Below are 22,667 nucleotides of genomic sequence, written 5' to 3' on the forward strand. Positions count from 1 at the left end.
AGGATGCTCCAGAACCCTTTTGTGTCTCAGGGACGCACAATAAGCTCAGTTCCATCCCACACACGGAACCAAGGGAGAACCTTCCCCCCACCAAAAGTGGCTGAACCGAACGTGTAGATTGTGGTCTGGGTTTCCGGGTCGAAAAAATCCACCTGCCCTGCAGTGTAGTCCAAAAACACACGAATCTTCCGTGGCCTCCTGCCAACGGAGAGCCGTTTGTGTTGTGGGGAGGTGAAAGCGATGTAGTTACCGAGTCCCTCGTACTCTCCTACCCCCCAGATGCCTGCAGCCGGGCTGAAGCCTGTCGGCCCGTCTCTCTTCACAGACTCCTTGGCCACCCCGACTGCCCATTCCCCCTTGCCCTTCACGCCAACCTCCCAGCAGTGTTTCCCTGAAGCGAATCCCTCCCTGCCCAGCACAAAAGCGCGCTGGTTAAATCTCTTGGCGTTGTTGGGAAAGGTCTGCTCCACCTCTCCCCATCGCACACTTTTCTCATCCTTGGACACCACCAGCCGCCGGTGGGCCGTGTCTGGATCCAGAGTCACATGGGCTGCAAGGAATAGGAAAGGAAAAGATCAGATCGTAGGATGGCAGATTCTTGCCCTTGGAGATGACTTGGTGGCTCTGTACCAGCTGGTAGATCCCACTTTCTGAACCTTGGAGAAATATATTTGGTTGTCAATCAAGGGAGGTTATATTTATCCTGTGTTCGCTCTTCCTATCAAGGTGCAATAGCGAAAGGCGAAGCGTCACCTTCAGAGGTGGGGGGATATTTATTTTTTTAGCCTCTGGAGTCCCGTTCTTATGTGAGGAACCTTCTGGAAGCTTCTTACCTCAGGTGGGCAGATGAAGAGGCCAAAGCTGGCAGAGCAACAAATGAGACTGTGTTGTAGGCTTATGTTGAAGCCGCATGAAATAATTCAGAGGTTTCTACAAATACCTCTCTCGCTTATCCATCCAGGCAAGCTGTAGGCCTCAGCACAGTTGAAGAAGCCATTCCAGCAAGGCAAACACACCGAACAAGATGGATTAGTGAGGAATGTGGCCTGAGGAGACACCTAAGGGCCAGACCGTGAGGTACAGAGGGCTGCAGTTGAGCCTGAGGCCTGAGGTTCCCATCGTTTTTCATTCCCTCACGCATTTCATTGTGAGGCAATCCTCACACCTCTATTATGGATGGAGCTTTCGTGGACCACAGGCCATTTCAAGAGAGTCAATGCTTTTGCTCCCAGTTCCTGTTTGTGGGCTCCCCATAGGCCAAACCACGACCAGGTCTCAGTTTGACCCAAGCAGAACGACCACCCTGCTAAAAGTACAGTGAAATATTAAGAACTGGAAGTTCAGGACAGGCAAAGAGAAGGAGATGAAATTACCTGCTGGACTTCCTGGGAGCGAGTCGCACGAATTGGGTAAAGTCCGTGAGCAGGAACCGCCTTCCGTGTGTTTTATCTGGAAAACTTTCAGCATAGCTCAGGTTAGGGCGGGGATGGAGAATCTGTGGCCCACCAGATGTCCTTAGGGAACCCCTGTTCAGCAATAGCAAGCAGGTGTGGTGTAATCTGGTTGCCCTAGTCCATGCACAGAAGAAAACATGGTACCATACTGCTTTTAAAAGTATAGTGCAAGACGGAGCCTTTCTTTAAAAAAAAAATGGCCAAGGAGCATTGGCAACAAGAAAGAAGAGGCTGTTTTCCAGAATTCTTAAGGGCAACGTGATTCCCCCCCCCACACACACACACTGATGGGTTCACTTACATAAACGATATTTTCTGAGGTATTTTTAATAGCTAGGACTATATTTTAAAGTGGCAGGCCACTGTTAAGAAATAGGATGGGTAGCGGAACCTTTTTCAGCCTGAGGGCCGCATTAGCTTTGGGGCGAGTTTCCCAGATGTGGCAGAGCCAGAGGCAGTTAATTGACATAAATTGTTGCCTTTGCATAGTAGGCTAGTTTCTACACATACTCTCCATCCAGGCAAGTAGAGGTATTATTTGAGTTGGAGGATATATTCCAGCCAAATGAAAACACTCACACAAGGTGCCAAGTAGGGCCAGTGAGGAATCTGGCCTTGGGAGAGTCCCAGGGGCCAAGCAGAGAAACCAGAAGGGCCATATTGAGGTTTCCCAAGCCTGGCACAGGAGCAGGGCCAAGAAAAGACGTGGCAGCCCCACCATGAGTTAGGCTACGCTAGAAGCCTACCTATCAGAAGAACGGACAGGCCCACGTTCAGTGCGATGCTCACTGCCAGTAAGACCCTCAGCGTGATGTTGCAGCATTTTGAAGGAGATTCTGTGGAGTTGATAAATTCCATCAGGAAAATGCATGCATGTCAGGAGCGAGCCACTTACCGGTATTATTTTTTATTCTTATCCGCCATTCCTTTGAAGCGGTCAGGGTGGCATACATTGTTTTTAAATTCACAACACCCCTAGGTAATCATGGCTTGATGGCTTCAAACTCCACTTCATTCATTGACTTCAGAGTGTGGTGAACCTGCCCTGCTGTTTTGGGGCCTGCTTCTCATTCTGCTTCTCATTCTGCTGAGTGTGGCTCTGGACTTCCGCCCCCAATTGTGCCACTAGGTACAGTAGGCTGAGACAGATTAAATGCCCCAAAGTGATTTTTGTTGCTGAGCAGGGATTTGAACCCCTGCCTCCTGAGCCTTAGTCTGACACTCTGACCACTACACCTCACTCCCCCTCCTAATAAACAGTAACAGCCCACAACTTCACCAAGAAATTAAACACCCCTGACTGGAATTATTGCATGCCAGCCAGCTGAAACCTGCAATGTCCCAAGTTTCAGTCCATACCTTGTGCCTTTGGGGGAACAGGTGGTGTGTAGATGTTTCTGCCTCTTTCATCTACTGCCATGTATCCTTCTTCATCTTGCATCTTCTAATATCTCTCTTAAGCCCCAAGGGGAGGAGGTTCAGCAAGCAAGGTAATTCCTGAAAGCTAGACTTTCTGTGTTTGGAAAGAGAATTTAGCAGTTTTTAGACCACTCAAGCTGCAAAAATAGCACGTAAAAATAGTCCTCTCCTCCTCAGTCTCATGAATATGAGACTTCCCCAATTGCTGTTGAAGTCACTGGGAGCTGACCACACCAAACATGTGAAGCAATGCACCTTTCCACTCTTGTCGCTTTGTGACACACACGTTTGTGCAATGATTGCGTACAGTGGCAGCAGCACACCATAAACTGAAGCTGAATCCTCGAAGAAGGAAATCTGGCAGCTCACCTGTTACTGATGGGGTTGCACTTTCTTCGAAGTTACTGTTCGAAGGTACTGTTCGAAGGAACAGGTACGTGGCTTGGATGCACACTGTACATTTAAAGTTACAGGTAGGTAGCCGTGTTGGTCTGCCATAGTTAAAACAAAATAAAATAAAAAATTCCTTCCAGTAGCACCTTAGAGACCAACTAAGTTTGTTCTTGGTATGAGCTTTCGTGTGTTTTGTTTTGTACATTTTGTTATTTTGTTTTGTACATTTGTTTTGTACATTTAAAGTAAGGTAAAAAGGTAAAGGACCCCTGGATGGTTAAGTCCAGTCAAAGGTGACTATGGGGTGCAGTGCTCATCTCGTTTTCAGGCAGTGGGAGCCGGCGTTTGTCCACAGACAGCTTTCCGGGTCATGTGGCTTCTGGCGCAACGGGACACCATGACGGAAGCCAGAGCACACGGAAATGCTGTTTACCTTGCTGCCGCAGCAGTACCTATTTATGTACTTGCACTGGCGTGCTTTCAAACTGCTAGGTTGGCAGGAGCTGGGAGAGAGCAACAGGAGCTCACCCCGTCGTGTGGATTCAAACCGCCGACCTTCTGATTGGCAAGCCCAAGAGGCTCAGTGGTTTAGACCACAGTGCCACCTGTGTTGTCTTATATCACTTTAACAGTCATGGCTAACCCCAAGGGATCTGGGGAACTGTAGTTTGCAAAAAGTGCTCACCCATAGAGCCATCATTCCAGGCACCCTTAACAAACAACAGTTCCTGGGGTTCTCCTTGAGTATTAAAATTGTCGGGGTTTGGGTGCTGGAGCTCCTCGTGCACAAACTTGGACTGATCATGCACGAGGTACCAGTTGCGGGGAAAGCGGCCAGCGTTCCGCGTGCTTTTGAGCACGGGCGCCGGCCAAGTCTCACAATCCGAAGGAAGCTGAGTAAGCCAATTGATGACTCCGAAGGTGTATGAGTTCTTGGTTGCCTTCTTAATGAAAAGTTGCCTCGTGAAATAGAATATACCCTGACTCTGAATAGATGGGCCAACTTAAGGAAATAAAAATTTTACTTTAAACCTTTTACTCCCCCCTTTTCACCCCAAGGAAGACAGACACCGGTTGTATTTTTAGTGGCTTCGGCAGAACCCGCATAGGCTCGTCCCCTAAGCTAAGTTCTCCTAAGCTTAAAGTCCCTGCGCGCCCAATCTTCCGCGAGGCTAGCTAAATAATACTAAAACCGAAATATCTTCCGCAAGCCTAGCCCTAGGCTAAATCTAAAAGGAACCTAACTAAAACTAAACCGAATAATCTTCCGCGATCTAACTCTAACTAAAAGGAAAACCCATCCAACCCATCCAGCCCGCTCCCAATACCCTTAAACTAAACTTGACTTCAACTAAAACCCAACTAAAGCAAAACGGAAAGAATGCACGAACGAACGTGCGTCTAACCCAAACTGAACGTGCCTAAGCGGGGGTGCCTCTGCCTTTTATTAGGGAACAAACGTGACATCATCATCAATGTCTCAACCAATAAAATCACTGTTGCTGCCCTCCAAAAAGGCGGGAAGCAAGTTTAACGCTCATTAACAACTTTGAACATGACCGGAACTATAAAATAAAGGCGGATTAATCTCATAAGTGAACCACACTATTCATTCATACTTTCACTTTCGCTTTTGCGCGCAGTGATACCAAAAGTAAATCTCGAAAACCTCATTAAATAATTAAATAAATGTGGATCCATGGCGGATCCGTGAAACGTATTCCGACATAAAATGTTACTAATAATAAGTGTGAATGTGGCTTTAGGTCCTTCGCTGTCCCTGGAGGCAGAGCTAGCTGCCCTCAGTGACTGAGTGCTTTGTCCCAACTTCAGTTGATGCACCAGCTGTGGCCATTCTTGGACAGGGACACAGCCTGGTCTCAGAGGTGCAGGCACTGGTAATTTCTAGCTTGCATGGCTTCAATGTGCTCCTCGCAGGGCTGCCCTTGAAGATGGTGAGGAAACTGTAGCTAGCGCAGAATGCTGGGCTCAAGTTTTTAGCCAGAACAGCTCTGCATCAGCATATTACACCAGCGAGGAAAGCTTTGCATTGGTTGCCAGTGTATAACTAAGCCACATTCAAGGTATTAGAATTGCAGAGTTGGAAGGGACCCCCAAGGGTCATCTAGTCGAACCCCCTGCAACATAGGAATCTCAACTAGATCATACATGGCCTTCCAATCTCTGCTTCAAATAACCTGCTTTGAATTTCTGCTTTGGATCTTGTGGTGCCTCTTTTTCGGCCTCGTACTCAAGCGAACGTTTCTCCTTTTCCTAGCTTGTCCCGTCTCAAAGTTTGGTAGTATTTCTAGCTCCTTTGCAATCTCAAAACCCCACAAGGCTTCTTGCGACACTTGTGATTGACTTGCAGCTGAATTTAAACAGCTTCCTTGTTTTTCAGTAGTTTGCAAGATTGACTTCAAAAAGGATGTTGTACCATGTTAACACAAGATACCACAAACTTGCACCAGCAATTGAAAAGCAAGTGTGTTCTCTCTCTCTCTCTCTCTCTCTCTCTCTCTCTCTCTCTCTCTCTCTGTGTGTGTGTGTAATATAGAACCTCCTGCATTTATTGCAGGGCATTAGACTAGATTGCCCTTAGGGTTCCCTTCCAACTCTTGGCTCTCCAGCTATTGCTGAACTACCATACTGATATTCTATGACGAACTCAGAGTTAGATTGGATTGTTAGGGCTACAACCCAGTTCGGGGATCAAACTGGATAGCAAACTTCAAATAAACAGCCTTGTTGTATGCGTCTATGCTGAGACATGCAGTGTAAGGTGTTTTCTTCGCAAAAGGGGAATGCAAAGGTATCAGGATAAACAACCAGACCACAATCTGGGGTTTCCCTTTGCAAAGGAATATACAGACAAATAACCAGACCCAAAACGAAAGCTCAAAGCTTTATTACCTGACAAAATATTTACACAGCAAGGTGTTTTCGCCCTTGTGGGGACTGACCCTGGGAAGATATCCCCCTATTCACATATGCATCTACCAAAGACCTCAGCCCAAGATCCTGCACAATAGGGAAAAGGTGAGATATGCAGACGGGTGCAGCTCTTTAAGTCTTCTCTGAATTGTAATCCTTTCTTCAAACTGTGATCCTTTCCTTAATTGGCTTCTTCCAATTGGCCTTCTCCAAACTGATCGTCTCATTCCATGTGGTCTTCTCTTACAGTTGCATTCCCTGCCTTCTCTGAGCTGGTATTGAGAAGGAACCGTTTTTATAGCGACATGTCCTGGCAAACGGAAGTCCCTCACCCACCCACCCCCTGCCCCTGAATCCAAAAAGCCAATTGGCTTATGAAAACAGCATTCTTCTCTGCCAGGATCCAGGTTTGAACTGTCTTAATTTTGTTCTCTCAACACGCACGGGAGCTTTTTCTCAAAGTAGTATGGAGCCCAGGCTGCCAATATTGCTCATCTGCTAGGCCAAACCTGCTTTGCAGCTCTCTGGTAAGCAAAATCTTTAAACCATGCTTAAAGATACAAGATGTATACAAGATGCTAGGTTAGCACAAAGTAGGATGTTACCCTGCTCCAGTGACTCAAACATGCGCCCAAGTTACTCGAAGCACTTATGGCAGATCTACACTCGCGGTTTATAACGTTAAAAATGCGTCATTAAAATGTGACACCAGAGGTCGCTCCAGAGCAGCAAGCCACTGGCAATGGAAAACTCCATTGAACATTACAGTCGTGGTTCTCGAATGCCTTAGAACTCGTACACAGTGCTTTTTTTAAAAAAAATGTTTAGGGGTACTCTTTTTCCTATTCATATTGAAATGCTGCCCCTCAATGAGGCAAAACTTAGATTCACAAAATGATTAGGGGTGTGCGTACCCCTGAATACCCCCAGGAAAAAAGCACTGCTCATACGTTTTGGCTCCCGAACGCCAAAAACCCAGAAGTACCGTATTTTTCGCTCCATAAGATGCACTTTTTTCCTTCTAAAAAGTAAGGGGAAATATCTGTGCGTCTTATGGGGCGAATGGTGGTCCCTGGAACTGAATTGCCCAGGGGACAAAAGAGGATCATGGTTTTTATTTTACAAAGAGGGAAGGGGGTGTTGAAAGGACCCTGCTCAGCAGCTGATCAGCAAGAGATCGGGAGAAAGATAAGAGTCCGGCTCCCTTTCAGCCCCGCCCTCTTGCCCAGGCCTCCATTGTTGAATGTGCTGCAGAGGGAGGTTGTTTGTTTCCCCAGCGACATGTGACTGGCTGAATAGATTATCTGTCTGGAAACTGTAGAAAAGGCTCCCTTTCCTTTAGAAGCTGCAGAAATGTGAGTTGAACCCCATAAAAACGGGGCTTTTCCTCTTTGCTTTCCCCCCTTTGTAAAAGGAGCTTTGCTTTTTCCCCTTTGCAAAAAAAGCTGCAAAACTTTTAGCTGATCCTCAAAAAAACAGGGTTTTTCCCTTTGCAAAAAAAGCTGCAAAACTTTTAGCTGATCCTCAAAAAAACCAGGACTTTTCCCTTTGCAAAAAAAGCTGCAAAACATTTAGCTGATCCTAAAAAAAACAGGGCTTTTAGAGGAGGAAAACCAGAAAAAAAATATTTTCTTGTTTCCTCCTCTAAAAACAAGGTGTGCCCTATGGTCCAGTGCGCCCTATGGAGCGAAAAATACGGTAAGTGTTCCGGTTTTCAAACATTCTTTGGAACCCGAGCTTCCGTGGCTTCTGATTGAGTGCAGGAAGCTCCTGCAGCCAATCGGAAACTATGCCTTGGTTTTTTAACATTTTTGGAAGTCGAATGGACTTCTGGAATGGATTATGTTCGAAAACCAATATATAACATCATATTCAATAACGTTTAACCGATCAATGTAGATCTGCCCTTACTCGCTTCCGTGGTTTCCTTAAAAAGAAAACCAGTTTGCTTGCAATTATTGAGATTTAACTATATAGGAACCTCCTCCTATAATTTGAGAGGATTATTTTACTTATTGTGCATTACATTTGTAATACATCTTTCCTTCCAAGGGACCCCAGGATCGCAAGCATCGAAACGTTAAAACAATGCAACTGAAATCAAACCATTTAAAGACAATTAAAAACCATGTAGAAACACAGGAAGGTGCTATGGAGAGACATCAGTTGGGTATTCCGGGGTCACAGGGCCTAGGCTGCTCCAGAGGCAGAAGAACCCTTTTGTGCGGAGTCCAGTGTCTCAGGGACGCACAATAAGCTCAGTTCCATCCCACACACGGAACCAAGGGAGAACCTTCCCCCCACCAAAAGTGGCTGAACTGAACGTGTAGATTGTGGTCTGGGTTTCCGGGTCGAAAAAATCCACCTGCCCTGCAGTGTAGTCCAAAAACACGCGGATCCACTGTGGCCTCGTGCGAAAGGAGAGCTTTGTGTGGGGAGTGCTGAAAGCTATGTAGTTACCGAGTCCCTCGTACTCTCCTATCCCCCAGATGCCTGCAGCGGGGCTGAAGTCTATCAGCCCTTCTCTCTTCACAGACTCCTTGGCCACCCCGACTGCCCATTCCCCCTTGCCCTTTATGCCAACCTCCCAGCAGTGTTTCCCTGAAGCGAATCCCTCCCTGCCCAGCACACAAACGTGCTGGTTAAATCTCTTGGTGTTCTTGGGAAGAGTCTGCTCCACCTCTCCCCATCGCACACTTTTCTCATCCTTGGACACCACCAGCCGCCGGTGGGCCGTGTCTGGATCCAGAGTCACACGGGCTGCAAGAAAAGGAAATGAAGGATCAGGCCACAGGATGGTTGATTCCGCCCTGGCTGCTATATTCCACCTTCCGAAACTTGGATAAATATATTTGACTGGCAGGTGGAGAGGCAAAAGCAAGCAGAGCAGCAGATGTGACTGTCTTGTAGGCCGGCATTTCAGCTGTATACCTGTTTTTAAATCCTCCTGCTGGCCTGGCTGGAGAAAGAGGAGAAGGTTTGGTACCTCTCTCCTCTCTCCAGCCAGGCAAGCAGGAGGCATTGTCTCAGTTCAAGGACCCATTCCACAGGTCGAAAAGGAATGCGCCAAGCAGGTCGGGTGAGGAGGGTGGCCTGGGGATTAATCCTAAAGGTGAGACACAGAGATACAACAGCCGCAACAGGGCTTGAAGTTCCTCAGCTCTTGCCTACTGTTTCCGTTGACTTAAGACACTTCAAGGTGAAAGTGGACCCTTCCATTCCTCCTTGCTCCCTGTTTTCAATTTCCTCCTCCAACACACAACCGGGTATACTCAGTCCTCCCTGGGCCATTTTGCAGTAGGTTATTTTTTTCTTGTCACTTTGCCTATTAAGTAGTGGGTGGACATAGCAGACGACACAGTGATTCTCCAAGCAGCTGGAACAGAACTGAACTGAAGGGCTGAGCCAGCCTGCTTATATAGTACTCAGTAACATGCAACAGTAGCAACTCTCTCTAGCTACCAAATCCGTGAACGGCACTCTCAATTTGCATGTTGTGGACCTGAGTGAGAACTGCAGCCACAGTAGGCAGAGTGAAACTATATACACAACACCCCTAGTGGCCTAGGGTAAGAACTTCAATACATAACATCGCCCTCGTAGGATTTGTACCCATCCACTGAAAACGTCAAGCAATTTTTTTCAAATTTTCCTCCGCAAAACACACACTTTCTGGTCCTAAACATGTCTCATGCTTCCCTGGACTTTACAGAGGCGTTCCTGTCAATATGTTCTCTGACCAGTCTCTCCCTCTCTTGGTTTTTGAAAAGGACCCTTTGCTCAAGGAGTCTCGGTACAGTGTGAGTTTCTTCCCACTTATACAGGGAACTTGCCAGCTACGTACTTTGCACACATGCGATTCCAACTACGCATAGTTTAAGGCTGACCGGCTGACATCACACAGATTAAATGCACAGAAGGCGGATTGGCTTAGAAGCTCTTTTGTGCAGGGTTTCCCCAGCGTGGAAGGAGATTTTAAGCTCTCTGCCCTGCTTACCGGGCCCTGCTGGGAGGATCGCTTGCTTGAGTGGTAAGACCCGTTCAGTGCGCCAGCTCTGGAAGGTAAGATTGCTGGAGCAGGGGCAGTTCCAAGGGAGTGGTTCGAGTATACACGATTGCCACCCCTAGAACGTAACTTCCACCTAAGCTGAGAGTTACCTGTATTTGTAACCTTGCTATCTGAAGAAGCGTCCATATATTCTATCACTCAGTAGTAAACCAGTTTTTTTTTAATAAATCATTTTTATTAAAGTTTCCAAATTAACAATTCAGTCAAATCATATTAAATATGCCAAATTATACATATGCAAATCATATAATACAAATATTCTGCCAAATTATAATTTTTTGGGGGGGGGGACTCCCCACGCTTCAAGTTTTGGAAGGCTCGTCATCAAGTAGTAAACCAGTTTTTATTCCTCTTGTGTGTGAACGTCTTGTGGGCATAAGGGGAAGGGTTGTAAACACATATTCACAACAAACACACATTATAACTCTCGCAAAAGGTTGGTAGTATTTGTAGGGATAAGCATGAGAGCTGGACACTGGTCTTTAACTGGTGGGTCGAAACTCACCACCAAGTTGCAGTTTGTCTTAAGACGTCTCACAACAGTAGTACTGCTGCCTTACAAACGTATTGTACAATTGTTAAGAAGGGTTATGGCAGGCTTTGCGTTCAAAGAGAGACAAAAGGTGTTTAAATTACCTGTTGGATTTCCTGGAAGCGCAGTGCATGAACTGGGGGAACTCGATGAGCAGGAACTGCCTTCCACATTTCTCACCTGGAAAACTTTCAGAACAGCTCAGGTTAGGGCAGGGATGGAGAACCTGTGGTCTTGTGTAACCAGCACTGACCAACAGTAGGCCTCATGCAACAAATTATGTGATAAACTAAACACATGTTTATTTATTATGTATGTAAATTATGTATATACTGTAGGGCTGTCCAACACCTTTTGGCGCCCGAGGCAAGGCCTGCCACCAATGTCCTCCGTCCAGATGGTCAGGTGGGAAGAGACCAGCAGCAACATGGCTGCTCTGTGGGAGCGCCCCCTTTTCACTGCCAGTCTTGGCAGAAAAGGGGGCATTCCACAAGGTGTTGTTGCTTGCGTCTCCCCAACTTTGGCTTTCAAATTTGTCTTTGGCTGGCTCGGGATCTCCTACCCTCTGTACAGCATGCCATCTGATGCAGGACACCTCACGCTGCCTCGTTGCTAGGGCAACAAGCTTGTTTCGGTGCTGCAGCCTTTCCTTCTAGCCCCTCTCTGCACCTCAGGATTTGCCACCTCCCTCTGCCACATGGTAGGGCCGGCCCTGATATACTGTATAAATACAAAACTATGATTCATTGAATATACATCGAGCAGGATTGTAAAAACATCTTCAGCACTCCTGGGGCTGCGCTGGACAAAAAGAGAGGGGAGAAGAGCTAACATTTCAAGAGATTTCAAACTCCAAGGGCAGGTTCCGCCCAGGATAAAGGTCACACCTTTCTTGCAGGCATATTCTGCTGCATTCCACAACAATATCTGATGGTAGATAAAGAACCTGGAGAAATGTGCAATTGCCGCAAACAGACTTAAAACAAATATCCAGGCCTCCTCCAAGCTCCCGTGGATCAGCCCATCTGCCTGCTTCTGGAACGTTCTCAGAGGACAGGCTACTGAGCATCCTCCACTACTGTGCGGAGGAGACGAAGAGGGGTCCATTGATAGGCTTTTGGTTTTGCAAGGTATTCTCTCAATCTTAATAATGATAATATACAGTAGCAGCATGCATTAGACTCCCATCACTGCTGATCACCTTGAGAGCTGTTAGTAGACCCTTATTCCCTGCACAGATATACAATTACCTGAGTGGGTTAACAATCAATCCCTCTTCCCGGATCTCCTAAGAAATCTCGCCACCCCTAACAAACCTTCAGCAGCCTGCCTGATCTCTGCTTCTGCCTCTGCTTCTGGACTGCTCTCTGCCACGGCTGCTTCCTGCTCACTAAATCCTGTTGCCTCTTTCTGCTCCTGACACCTCCTCCTCCAAGTCTGCTCCCTCTTCTCTCTCCAGCCACTCCTTGTCGTCCCACCACCAGTCCCCTGGCTCTGAGTCTTCTTCCCCAGCTGGTTTCTCCCACCACTCTTCGGCATCCAGCCGGTCCATGACGACGGCCTGAGGTTCCCTGTGTCTCTGACACAGGAGCAGGGCCAGGAAAAGATGTGGCAGCCCCACCATGAGTTAGAAGAAGTCAGAAGCCTACCTATAAGAACAACGATCAGGGCCACGTTCAGAGCGATGCTGACTGCCAGTAAGACCCTCAGCGTGACTTTGCAGCATTTCGAAGGAGATTCTGTGGAGTTGATAAAGTTTCATCAGGAAAACGCAACCACAGCTATTTTCATAGAATCATAGAATCATAGAGTTGGAAGAGACCACCAGGGCCATCCAGTCCAACCCCCTGCCAAGCAGGAAACACCATCAAAGCATTCTTGACAGATGGCTGTCAAGCCTCTGCTTAAAGACCTCCAAAGAAGGAGACTCCACCACACTCCTTGGCAGCAAACTCCACTGTCGAACAGCTCTTACTGTCAGGAAGTTCTTCCTAATGTTTAGGTGGAATCTTCTTTCTTGTAGTTTGAATCCATTGCCCCGTGTCCGCTTCTCTGGAGCAGCAGAAAACAACCTTTCTCCCTCCTCTATATGACATCCTTTTATATATTTGAACATGGCTATCATATCACCCCTTAACCTTCTCTTCTCCAGGCTAAACATACCCAGCTCTCCAAATGGTCATCATTCTGTGCCCCTGGAGTGAGCAAGAGTATTTTCATTGGCTTGTTTTGGGGTTCCCTTCCATTAGGGTCCCACAAGAGCCGGATTTATGTATAAGCTAAACAAGCTATAGCTTAGTGCCCCAACTTTCTTGCCCCCCCCCAAATATACTTCTTAATTGTATTTCACTCTTAATATACTTCTTCTTAATTGTATTTCAGTTCAACAATTACTTTGATAAAAATACATGTTTTGTAAGGCTTTAGATACCTATTAGTTCCATAAATTACCACATAGCATATATTCAACACACAAAAAGAGCGGCAATTTGTTGTTGACAAAGGACAGCTGGACATATAAAGGCCCCATTACCCTCAGTAGCTTAGGGCCTCGTCAAACCTAAATCCAGCCCTGGGTCCCACTGCTGCCCACACCCTCCAAGATTTATTGTACTTTGCAAAACCTGGAATCCAAACTCCGGCTTGCTGATTCCATAGATGGTGCCATTTTTGCTACCTAAGGATCCCCACTTAGAGAATGAATTCACTATTACTAGATAGGGGGTGGTAGTTAGCTAGATTTTAACTCAGAGCAGACCCACAGAAAGTAATGAACAGGATTAACACAGTCGAAACAAAATAGAAAATTCTTTCCAGTAGCATCTTAGAGACCAACTGAGTTTGTTCTTGGTATGAGCTTTCGTGTGCATTCTTCAGATACACTGAAACAGAAGTCACCAGATCCTTAAATATAGTGAGGGAGTGGGGAGGGGTATTACTCAACTATGGAAGGCACCACATTGAGCCGCATGAAATGGAAGTCCATCAACCTCACTGAGTAATACCCCTCCCCACTCCCTCACTATATTTAAGGATCTGGTGACTTCTGTTTCAGTGTATCTGAACAAGTGTGCATGCACATGAAAGCTCATACCAAGAACAAACTCAGTTGGTCTCTAAGATGCTACTGGAAAGAATTTTCTATTTTGTTTCGACTATGGCAGACCAACACGGCTACCCACCTGTAACAGGATTAACACAGGTTCGTTAATTTTAGTGTGTCTGCTCTGAATAAAACATAGCTGTATAGCACCAAAGACTGTTTTGCCCTCCTTGCCACAAATGGCTAATGTTCAGAGGGGACTGAGGCTAGTTTAAAACCACTGCAGGACTTTGAGCTGAACTAATGGCTTCTTGCTCATGTGCCTGATGACTGCTATGCTACAAAGCGCCTGGCCTTGATATTCCAGAAGGGGCAGGTTTGCCATACGTCTAGAATTTCCTGGACATGTCCGGGATTTAGGTAAAGGTACAGTAACGCAAGATGAGCGCCGGAACCCCAGAGTCGGACATGACTGGACCTAATGGTCAGGGGTCCCTTTACCTTTAAAGGTCCTGTCGCAGGTGACTCTGGGGTTGCGGCACTCATCTTGCTTTATTTGCCGAGGGAGCTGACGTACAGCTTCCGGGTCATGTGGCCAGCATGACCAAGCCACTTCTGGCGAACCAGAGCAGGGCACGGAATCGCTGTTTACCTTCCCGCCGGAGTGGTACCTATTTATCTACTTGCACTTTGATGTGCTTTCGAACTGCTAGGTTGGCAGGAGCTGGGACCGAACAACGGGAGCCCACCCCGTCATGGGGATTCGAACCACCGACCTTCTGATCGGCAAGCCCTAGGCTCTGTGGTTTAACCCACAGCGCCACCTGTGTCCCAGGATTTAACGGGGAAATAGCGTCCGGGGGGGGGGTGTTTCATAAAATCGGCTCAAAACGTCTGGAATTTTGAGGCCAACAACTTTTGTGTCCTGAATTTCACTTCCAGAAATATGGCAATCCTAAGAAGGGGGCTTTTGTGGGGTTTCAGAAATCTCAGGCAGCTGTAACATTCTACTCTTGGATATACTTAGGATATACAATTGCAAAAATGACAGCTATGCAGGCATCTGGTTGGCCCCTGAGAGATGCTGGCTCCTCTTCTTTAAATTCTTATGAGTCACAGTTAAGTGATCGGATCCTAGAATGAGAATTGCCTAATATTAGGCATGACATACTGCCCTAAAAGTTTCCATTCTTGCTGAATAGTTCCTCACCGCAGAGGCAAAGAAAGAAGCACAATCCACATGAATAGGCTTGTTTACAGCTATATGTGGAGAGCTGATACGATTAATTATACTGAATGCCTGGTCCTACACACCGTACATTTAAAATGCACCCCCACCACCAACACAAACCTGGGAACTGTAGTTTGTTAAGGGTGCTGGGGATGGTTGCTCTGTGAGGGGCAAAATGCGGTTCTTAGGATTCGGGGGTGTGTGGGTGCTCTAAATGTGTTTTAGTTGTACTTAGCCTGGTCTGTTGTTGAAAACAACTGACTCCTTAACCAAGGTCTCCTTCCATCATCTTGGCTTATACAGGGCCTGTGCTGTTTGTGGTATACATTTCGTAAGACAAGCTAAATTGTTGGAGGAAGAAGAAAGCTGTCTCGAGAAGAGACCTGAGTCGATTTATCGTTCTCCACAAAGAGCTCTGACATGGGGTTGGGTGATTTTTTTCCCGCAGTGGAGTAAGACGGGTTTCCCCCTGTCTGGGACTCGAGGCGGCTTACGCAAAATGAAAACAGGCCGAAAATTAAGAATTAGACTGAGACAGAATAAATGCCCCAAGCTGATCTTTGTGGCTGAGCAGGGGGTGATTTGATCCCTAGGCTCCCAAGTCTTATTCCAACAGTCTGGCCACTGAACCACACAGTCTAAACCACACCCTCTCTCCTATTAACAGTAACAAGCCAGCGACTTTGGTAAGAAATAAAACGCCCTTGACAGGAATATTTGCTTGCCAGCTAGTTAAAGCCTACGGTAACTCAGTTTTGGTCCATACCTTGTGGCTTTGGGGGAACAGGTGGCGCATAGGTGTTCCTGCTTTCTCTGTCTATTGTCATGTATCCCTCTTCATCCTCCATCCTCTAGGCTCTCTCTTCAACCCCGAGTGAAGCAGCTTCTGCAAGCGAGATGATTCCTGGAAGAGCGAGACTTTCTGTCCTTGGAAGGGAGAGTTCTTAACTTTCATAGATGACTCGAGTTGTTAAAAAAAAAAACCAAAACAACCACCCATATGTAAAAATTGCCGCAGGAACAACCCTCCTCCTCCGTCTTGTGCAAATGAGACTTCCTCAGTTCCCAGCGATATCATCTGAAGATGAACACACCAAACATGTTTGACAACCTCCCTGAGGTTTGCGACTGAATCGCTTATGCAATAACGACGTACGGCAGTTAGCATCCCATGAACTGAAGCTGGATCCTGCAATGAAGGAAATCCTGTGGGTTAGTGGATTTCCAGCTTCAGGAAACTGGGAGTTTATCTGTTCTTGATGGGGTTGCATTTTCCCTGAAGGAACAGGTACGTGGCTTGGATGTACACATTGTACATTTGAAGTACTCTTATACCACTTACCACTTAACTGGTTTTTAATGGTTGTTCCCCCCCCCCCCGTTTCTTGCCTATATTTTTAGCTGTTTCTGTTTTAGTTGTAAGCCACCTTGGGGGGAAAAGACAGGATATAAATATTGGAGGAGGAAGAAGAAGAAGAAGAAGAAGAAGAAGAAGAAGAAGAAGAGGAAGAAGAAGAAGAGCAGCTTTTTTCTAGGGGGACACAGGTGTTAGCATACCCCTAAACATTTTGTGAATCTAAGTTTGGCCTCATTAAAGGGCAGTATTTCAATATGAGTAGGAAAATGAGAGTATCCCTAAACATTTTTTAAAGAAAAAGCACTAATAATAATAATAATTATTATTATTATTATTATCCCCCCAAGAATCTGGGGAACTGTATAGCTTCATGTTAGTGCTGGCTATGTTTTATTCTAAAGTTCCTTTATATGTTTTAATTTTGTATGGATAAATGTATTTTTTTCTGACTAACGGTCGATTAAAGAAGGGTGATGATGATAAATTGTAATTGTTATTACTCAGTGATTGGCTGCTTTGAAGGGATGCATCAGAATCACCTGCATTGCTGCCACACTTTATGGACTGTCGCCTGGGATTGTCCCTTCCCTTGAGGCAGACGGAGGGGGCGGGGAGCTTGGGGGTGACGTCATGAAAGGGCAGCAAATTGTTCCGCATTTAATAATCTTATGCTGGTAGCGTAATAGCTGCAAAGGAGGAAGCAGAGAGAGGAACTTGTGGGCTTTTTCTGCCTCGGGCGCCAAAAGAACTTGTGACCCGCCTTGGGTACCAGGCACCTTGGTTTGGGGTGGAGGGCAGGACTGGAGGCTGCTCTTCGGGTGCCAAAAAGGGCTGGCCCTGACAGGAGAAGGGGTGGGAGGAAAAAGAAGAGGAAGGGAAGAGCACGACTAAAAGAGATGTTGTTCTGAGAACTCTCTAACAGTGGGTGAGAAAAGAAATTGTAAACGACAGTGGGCATTTGTTCAACAATTATATTTTTTTAAAAAAGAAAAGTTTCAGATGAAATAAGACTTTGAATTACCAAGAGCATAAGCTCCTCACTTTGCCTTTGGCTGGAGGGGAGCTACCTTAGATTCTTCCACTGATTTCCACGGGGGGGGGCAGCTCCCACTTCTGCACCGGGCACCTACATGGTGGGGGCTTAGGGAGGGGGAGGGATTGCGATCTATTTTAGAGAACTCCGTCGAAAGCTCTTCCACTTCGGGGCGCTCTCCAGGCGCCCGATTGGCTGAGACGGGAGCGCAGCGCGCGGCGATTGGGCGCTCCTGGCCAAGCCCTTGCTCCGGGACCCATTGGCTGCTTGGGGGCTTCGGAGGGCTGGTGGGGAAGGCGCGTGCGCGCTCCGTTGCCTCTGCCTATGCCGAAAGACCACGGGCCGGAGGAGAGCCTTGAAAGCTGCGCTTTGCAAAACGATGGTGAGAGAGTGCAAAGGGGCCAAAGTGTGGTCGTGGGTGTGCGTGATAGCGTCATGTTTTAAAGCCCCAGGAAGCGCGCTGTGATGGTCTCTCTCTGTGTGTGTGTGTGTGTGTGTCTGTCTATCTATCTATCTATCTATCTATCTATCTATCTATCTGGTTCTCTTCTCTCTTGATTTTACGCGCGCGTAAAACGATTAAACCACTGGCATCAATGTCCTCCTGAATCTGCCTTATATATTTGTGGCTGCAGGGGAGGTGGGGAGAAAGAGGCTGCCAGCGTCTTCCCTTTGGGGGGTGGAAAGGAAATTGGAACACAAGGCGATGGTGGTGGAAGAGAAACGGGGGTCTCTCTTTGCACGCGAGAGAGCAGGATGCCGGGAGGCGACGGGGGTGAAGCGGATCAGGATGGGGTGGTCCGCCGAGAGACGCGCAAGGTGGCTGAGGCCCATTCAGCATTCTTTTGATCTCATGTCTCACACGATCACACCCATTTACCTGATCACATGCAGGGGGAGGATGCTCCAGACCAGGTGCGACAGGACGTCCTCCTGGCTGGAGTAACATCCCCCTGTGTGTCCACTCTGGGCAAACAGGAAATGTTGTACTTGACTGCTTATGTTACATCTCACAGGTCTCTCTCTCTCTCTCTCTCTCTCTCTCTCTCTCTCTCTCTCTCCTTGTAGGGTCTGGTGACCTTTGAAGATGTGGCTGTGTATTTCACAGAAAGCCAGGGTGCCCTGCTGGACCCAGACCAAAGGATTTTGTATAAAGATGTCATGATGGAGAATTATGGGAACGTGGCCTCATTGGGTAAGGAACTTGACTTGACATTCTGTAAGAACTTGAAGGATGGGTATCGCCTCTCCATTACTGGACAAATAATGAATGTGTATTTAAAGTCTAGATTTCTTCAGTAATTCCGCCCCCATCCCCAAACCTTAACCCATTAGACCTGGGTGAGTTACATGATCTACTTACCTTTTCACTATAATCTATGGCAGGCTAGGCTGATGGAAGACCTAGGTGGGTATCAGGAATGTTGTCCTAACCATAATTCTGACAATAAATCATATTCATTGGCTTCCTTCTCAACAGCATTATTATGATTACTAATCTCATTCTACTTACTATAATTTATCACCTGCTCTTCACCTTAACACCTTAGGGGGTGGGTTAACATTAAAACGCAATATGATCTTAAACCTTAATAACTGTTGATTATACAGTGGAACCTCTACTCATGCCCACAATCCTTTCTGGAGGCCTGTCCTATGCTTCTGTGCATGCGTGAATTGCGATAACCAGTGTGATATAGTGGTTGAGAGCGGTAGACTCGTAATCTGGGGAACCGGGTTCGTGTCTCCGCTCCTCCACATGCAGCTGCTGGGTGACCTTGGGCTAGTCACACTTCTCTGAAGTCTCTCAGCCCCACTCACCTCACAGAGTGTTTGTTGTGGCGGAGGAAGGGAACGGAGGGGAGGGAAGGGAACACACATTCAATATGAAAACAGTTTAAAACAATTTAGGATTACAGAAATAAAGCCGGTTGTACAAATATGCACCTCATGAGTCAAAAACCAGAGTAAAGAGGTTCAGCGTTTGCATAATGAAGGTCCTTTTAGTGGCCACAGGGTAAGTCTGATCACATTCTATGTTCTCTTCTTTTCTGGCAAGGGTTTCCATTTGCCAAGCCTGATCTCATCTGTCTGCTAGAAGGAGGGGAAGAGCCGTGGATTCAGGATGAACAGGGCTTGGATGAAATTGAGAATTCCGCAGCCAACTCAGGTGAGGGGCCCTGGCAAACCAGCTCCTGAAATACCCTTTCCTGATTTCTCCTGACTCTGATCCTTCCCTTTTAAAATCTTGGAAATCTCCTCCTATTCATCAGGCAGTTCCTTCTGGAGGAAGAGTTGCCTTTCTGGGATTAAACCCACCGCAACCCCACTGATTTATTCACTCCTGTATACCTGGCATTTTTTTTTTTAGTGACCAAAATAGTTAAATGGTTATATATATATATATATATATGAATTGTTGTTGTTCAGTCGTTCAGTTGTGTCTGACTCTTTGTGACCCCATGGACCAGAGCACGCCAGGCACCCCTATCCTCCACTGCCTCCCGCAGTTTGGCCAAACTCATGCCAGTCGCTTCGAAGACACTGTCCAACCATCTCGTCCTCTGCCGTCCCCTTCTCCTTGTGCCCTCCATCTTTCCCAACATCAGGGTCTTTTCTAGGGAGTCTTCTCTTCTCATGTGGTGGCCAAAGTACTGGAGCCTCAACTTCAGGATCTGCCCTTCCAGTGAGCACTCAGGGCTGATTTCTTTAAGGATGGATATGTTTGATCTTTTTGCATATATATGAATAAGTATCAATAAATAAAATTTCAAAACAAAATAGAAAATTCTTTCCAGTGGCACCTTAGAGACCAACTGAGTTTGTTCTTGGTATGAGCTTGGTATCTGAAGAAGTGTGCATGCACACGAAAGCTCATACCAAGAACAAACTCAGTTGGTCTCTAAGGTGCTACTGGAAAGAATTTTCTATTTTGTTTCGACTATGGCAGACCAGCACGGCTACCCACCTGTAACTAAAATTTCAAAAATAATAATCCAGTTTTCCCCTTCAACCTTCTTCTCAGGTTTCCATGTCTCCAGTCCTGTAAAGTACATCTTTTTAATTTCTCTTTTGCCCTTTCTCCCTGCAGGTGAGTGTTGGAAAATGGGCCTGTCTGACGTGCGAGGGACACACCTTACTCAGAAACCGAACCTTGACGAACACAAGTGGCTCCATGGCCGTGAGAAGGCTTACACGTGCTTGCAATGTGGGGAATGTTTTCCTTGGAAATCAAATCTCGCGAGGCACCAAACAGTCCATACAGGGGATAAGCCTTATAGATGCTTGGAATGCAGAAGGCATTGTGGTCAGAAATCCCATTTCCTGAACCACCAGGAAGTCCATACTGGGGAGAAGGCGCACAAATGCTTGGATTGCGGGAAAGGCTTTGTTCAGAAATCGCATCTCGAGAACCACCGGCGAGCACACGAAGGAGAGAAACTGTTCACATGCTTGGTGTGTGGGAAGGGTTTCGCTCGGAAATCAAATCTCACGACACACCTGAGAGTCCATACAGGGGAGAAACTGTACGAATGCTTGGAGTGCGGAAGGGGTTTCTCTGCGAAATCCAGTTTCGTAGACCACCAGAGAGTCCACACAGGACAGAAACCGTACGCCTGCGCCGAGTGTGGGAAATGCTTTGCCTACAGATCACTGCTTGCGACGCACCAGAGGGTCCACACAGGAGAGAAACCCTATCAGTGTACGGAGTGTGGGAAACGTTTTTCCGATTCCTCTTCCTTTGCGAGGCACCGGCAAGTCCACACAGGAGCGAAACCCCATAAATGCGCAGAGTGCGGGAAATGTTTCGCTCGGAAATCAAAGCTCGCAGAGCACGCGAGAGTCCACACGGGAGAGAAACGGTATAAATGCACAGAGTGCGGGAAGCGTTTTTCTTTGAAATCCACTCTCGCGGACCACCAGAAAGTCCACACGGGGGAGAAACCACACGAATGCTTGGAGTGTGGGAAATGTTTCGCCGCTTCCACGACCTTCGTGAGACATCGTAGAATCCATACGGGACAGAAACCGTACGAGTGCTTGGAGTGCGGAATGCGCTTCGCCCGGAACTCCAATCTCGCGATACACCAGAATGTCCATACAGGAAACAAACCATACGAATGTTTGGTTTGTGGGAAGTGTTTTGCTCAGAAATCACATCTCACGAGGCACGAGAGAGTCCACACGGGAGAGAAGCCGTATAAATGCTCGGAGTGTGGGAAGTGCTATGCTCAAAAATCTCATCTCGCGGTACACCAGCGAGTCCACGCAGTAGAGGTTCCTTATAAATGCCTGGATTGTGGGCAGTGTTTTGCCAACCCTGAAGGCTTTGCAAAACACCAGAGGGAGCACACACTGGCCTCAGGACAGGTTGGGACCAGCTGGTACATCGCGGTTCAAATTGAGTAAAGCATTCTGTGACATTTTAATGTATTTTAACATTTGTTGGAAGCCACCCAGGGTGACTGGGGTACAAATAAATTATTATTATTATTATTATTATTATTATTATTATTATTATTATTATCCTGCCAGTCAGTGCAATGATGTTGAGGTCATGGCTGCCATTCAGTCTGTTCTACTCAGATATTCAATATTGGTGAGGGTTTTTTTGGGGGGGGCAGCAAGGAATTATCTGTGGGAACAAAGAGAGGGGCATGGCAGCATTGGGGAAAGGCATCTCAAAACACGTGATCTTGTTGATCTGCGTATTACAAATCATGTGTCATTTTCAGAAACGGGAAACAGGAGTTCAATTCCACAGTGCTGGTCAGAATTCCTAGATCTGTGTAAGATCTGGCTGGATATTCCTCAGCAGAGATGAAGAACCTGTAACCCTCCAGATGTTGAATCCCAGCTCCCATCAGCCTCAACCAGGTTGACCAACGATAAAGGCATGATGGGAATTGTAGTCTCAGATAACATCTGAATGGCGGAGGTTCTTCATCCCTCCTCTGTAGTAATTTTACCAATATTTTGCCACTGGCCTGTGATGAAGGGTGTGGAATTGGTTCGGGAAGAGGGAGGGTACCGTAGTCAAGATGAGAAAAAGAGACTTTCTCCTAACTGTATAACAATAAAATCCTTCATTCACAGTTGTGGGACAGGAATTAATCGAGGTGTGGTGCAGTCTGGTAGATTTGAGGGAAGGAAGTCAAAATAATCTCCTTGTAACTGTATAACAATAAAGCCTTAATTTGT

The 22,667-nt window shown here is 46.7% G+C and overlaps 4 protein-coding genes across 4 annotated transcripts in view; 1 reads left to right on the forward strand and 3 right to left on the reverse strand.

The window, feature by feature from the left end:
- The window catches only part of LOC117042396 (oocyte zinc finger protein XlCOF6-like), a 449,944-nt gene that overhangs the window by 319,413 nt on the left and 107,864 nt on the right, over window positions 1-22,667 (reverse strand). The gene's annotated exons all lie outside the window — the stretch shown is intronic.
- On the reverse strand, window positions 27-3,091 carry LOC117042155 (butyrophilin subfamily 1 member A1-like). The gene is made up of 4 exons (XM_033141646.1): window positions 2,814-3,091; window positions 2,201-2,290; window positions 1,374-1,457; window positions 27-550 (listed from the first exon to the last, which is right to left on the reverse strand). The coding sequence occupies exons 1-4, from the start codon at window positions 2,893-2,895 to the stop codon at window positions 27-29; spliced, it is 780 nt and encodes a 259-aa protein (XP_032997537.1). The 5' UTR covers window positions 2,896-3,091.
- Window positions 8,242-16,037, reverse strand: LOC117042144 (butyrophilin subfamily 1 member A1-like). Its single transcript, XM_033141635.1, has 4 exons — window positions 15,842-16,037; window positions 12,451-12,540; window positions 10,906-10,989; window positions 8,242-8,960 (listed from the first exon to the last, which is right to left on the reverse strand). Exons 1-4 carry the CDS (start codon window positions 15,921-15,923, stop codon window positions 8,440-8,442), a joined length of 777 nt encoding a protein of 258 aa, XP_032997526.1. The 5' UTR covers window positions 15,924-16,037; the 3' UTR covers window positions 8,242-8,439.
- Window positions 18,222-21,875, forward strand: LOC117042985 (zinc finger protein OZF-like). Its single transcript, XM_033142607.1, has 4 exons — window positions 18,222-18,284; window positions 18,534-18,660; window positions 19,525-19,635; window positions 20,557-21,875. The coding sequence occupies exons 1-4, from the start codon at window positions 18,222-18,224 to the stop codon at window positions 21,873-21,875; spliced, it is 1,620 nt and encodes a 539-aa protein (XP_032998498.1).

Source organism: Lacerta agilis, chromosome 2 (genome assembly GCF_009819535.1).
Source record: "Lacerta agilis isolate rLacAgi1 chromosome 2, rLacAgi1.pri, whole genome shotgun sequence".
In the NCBI taxonomy this organism is placed as follows: Eukaryota; Metazoa; Chordata; class Lepidosauria; order Squamata; family Lacertidae; genus Lacerta; species Lacerta agilis.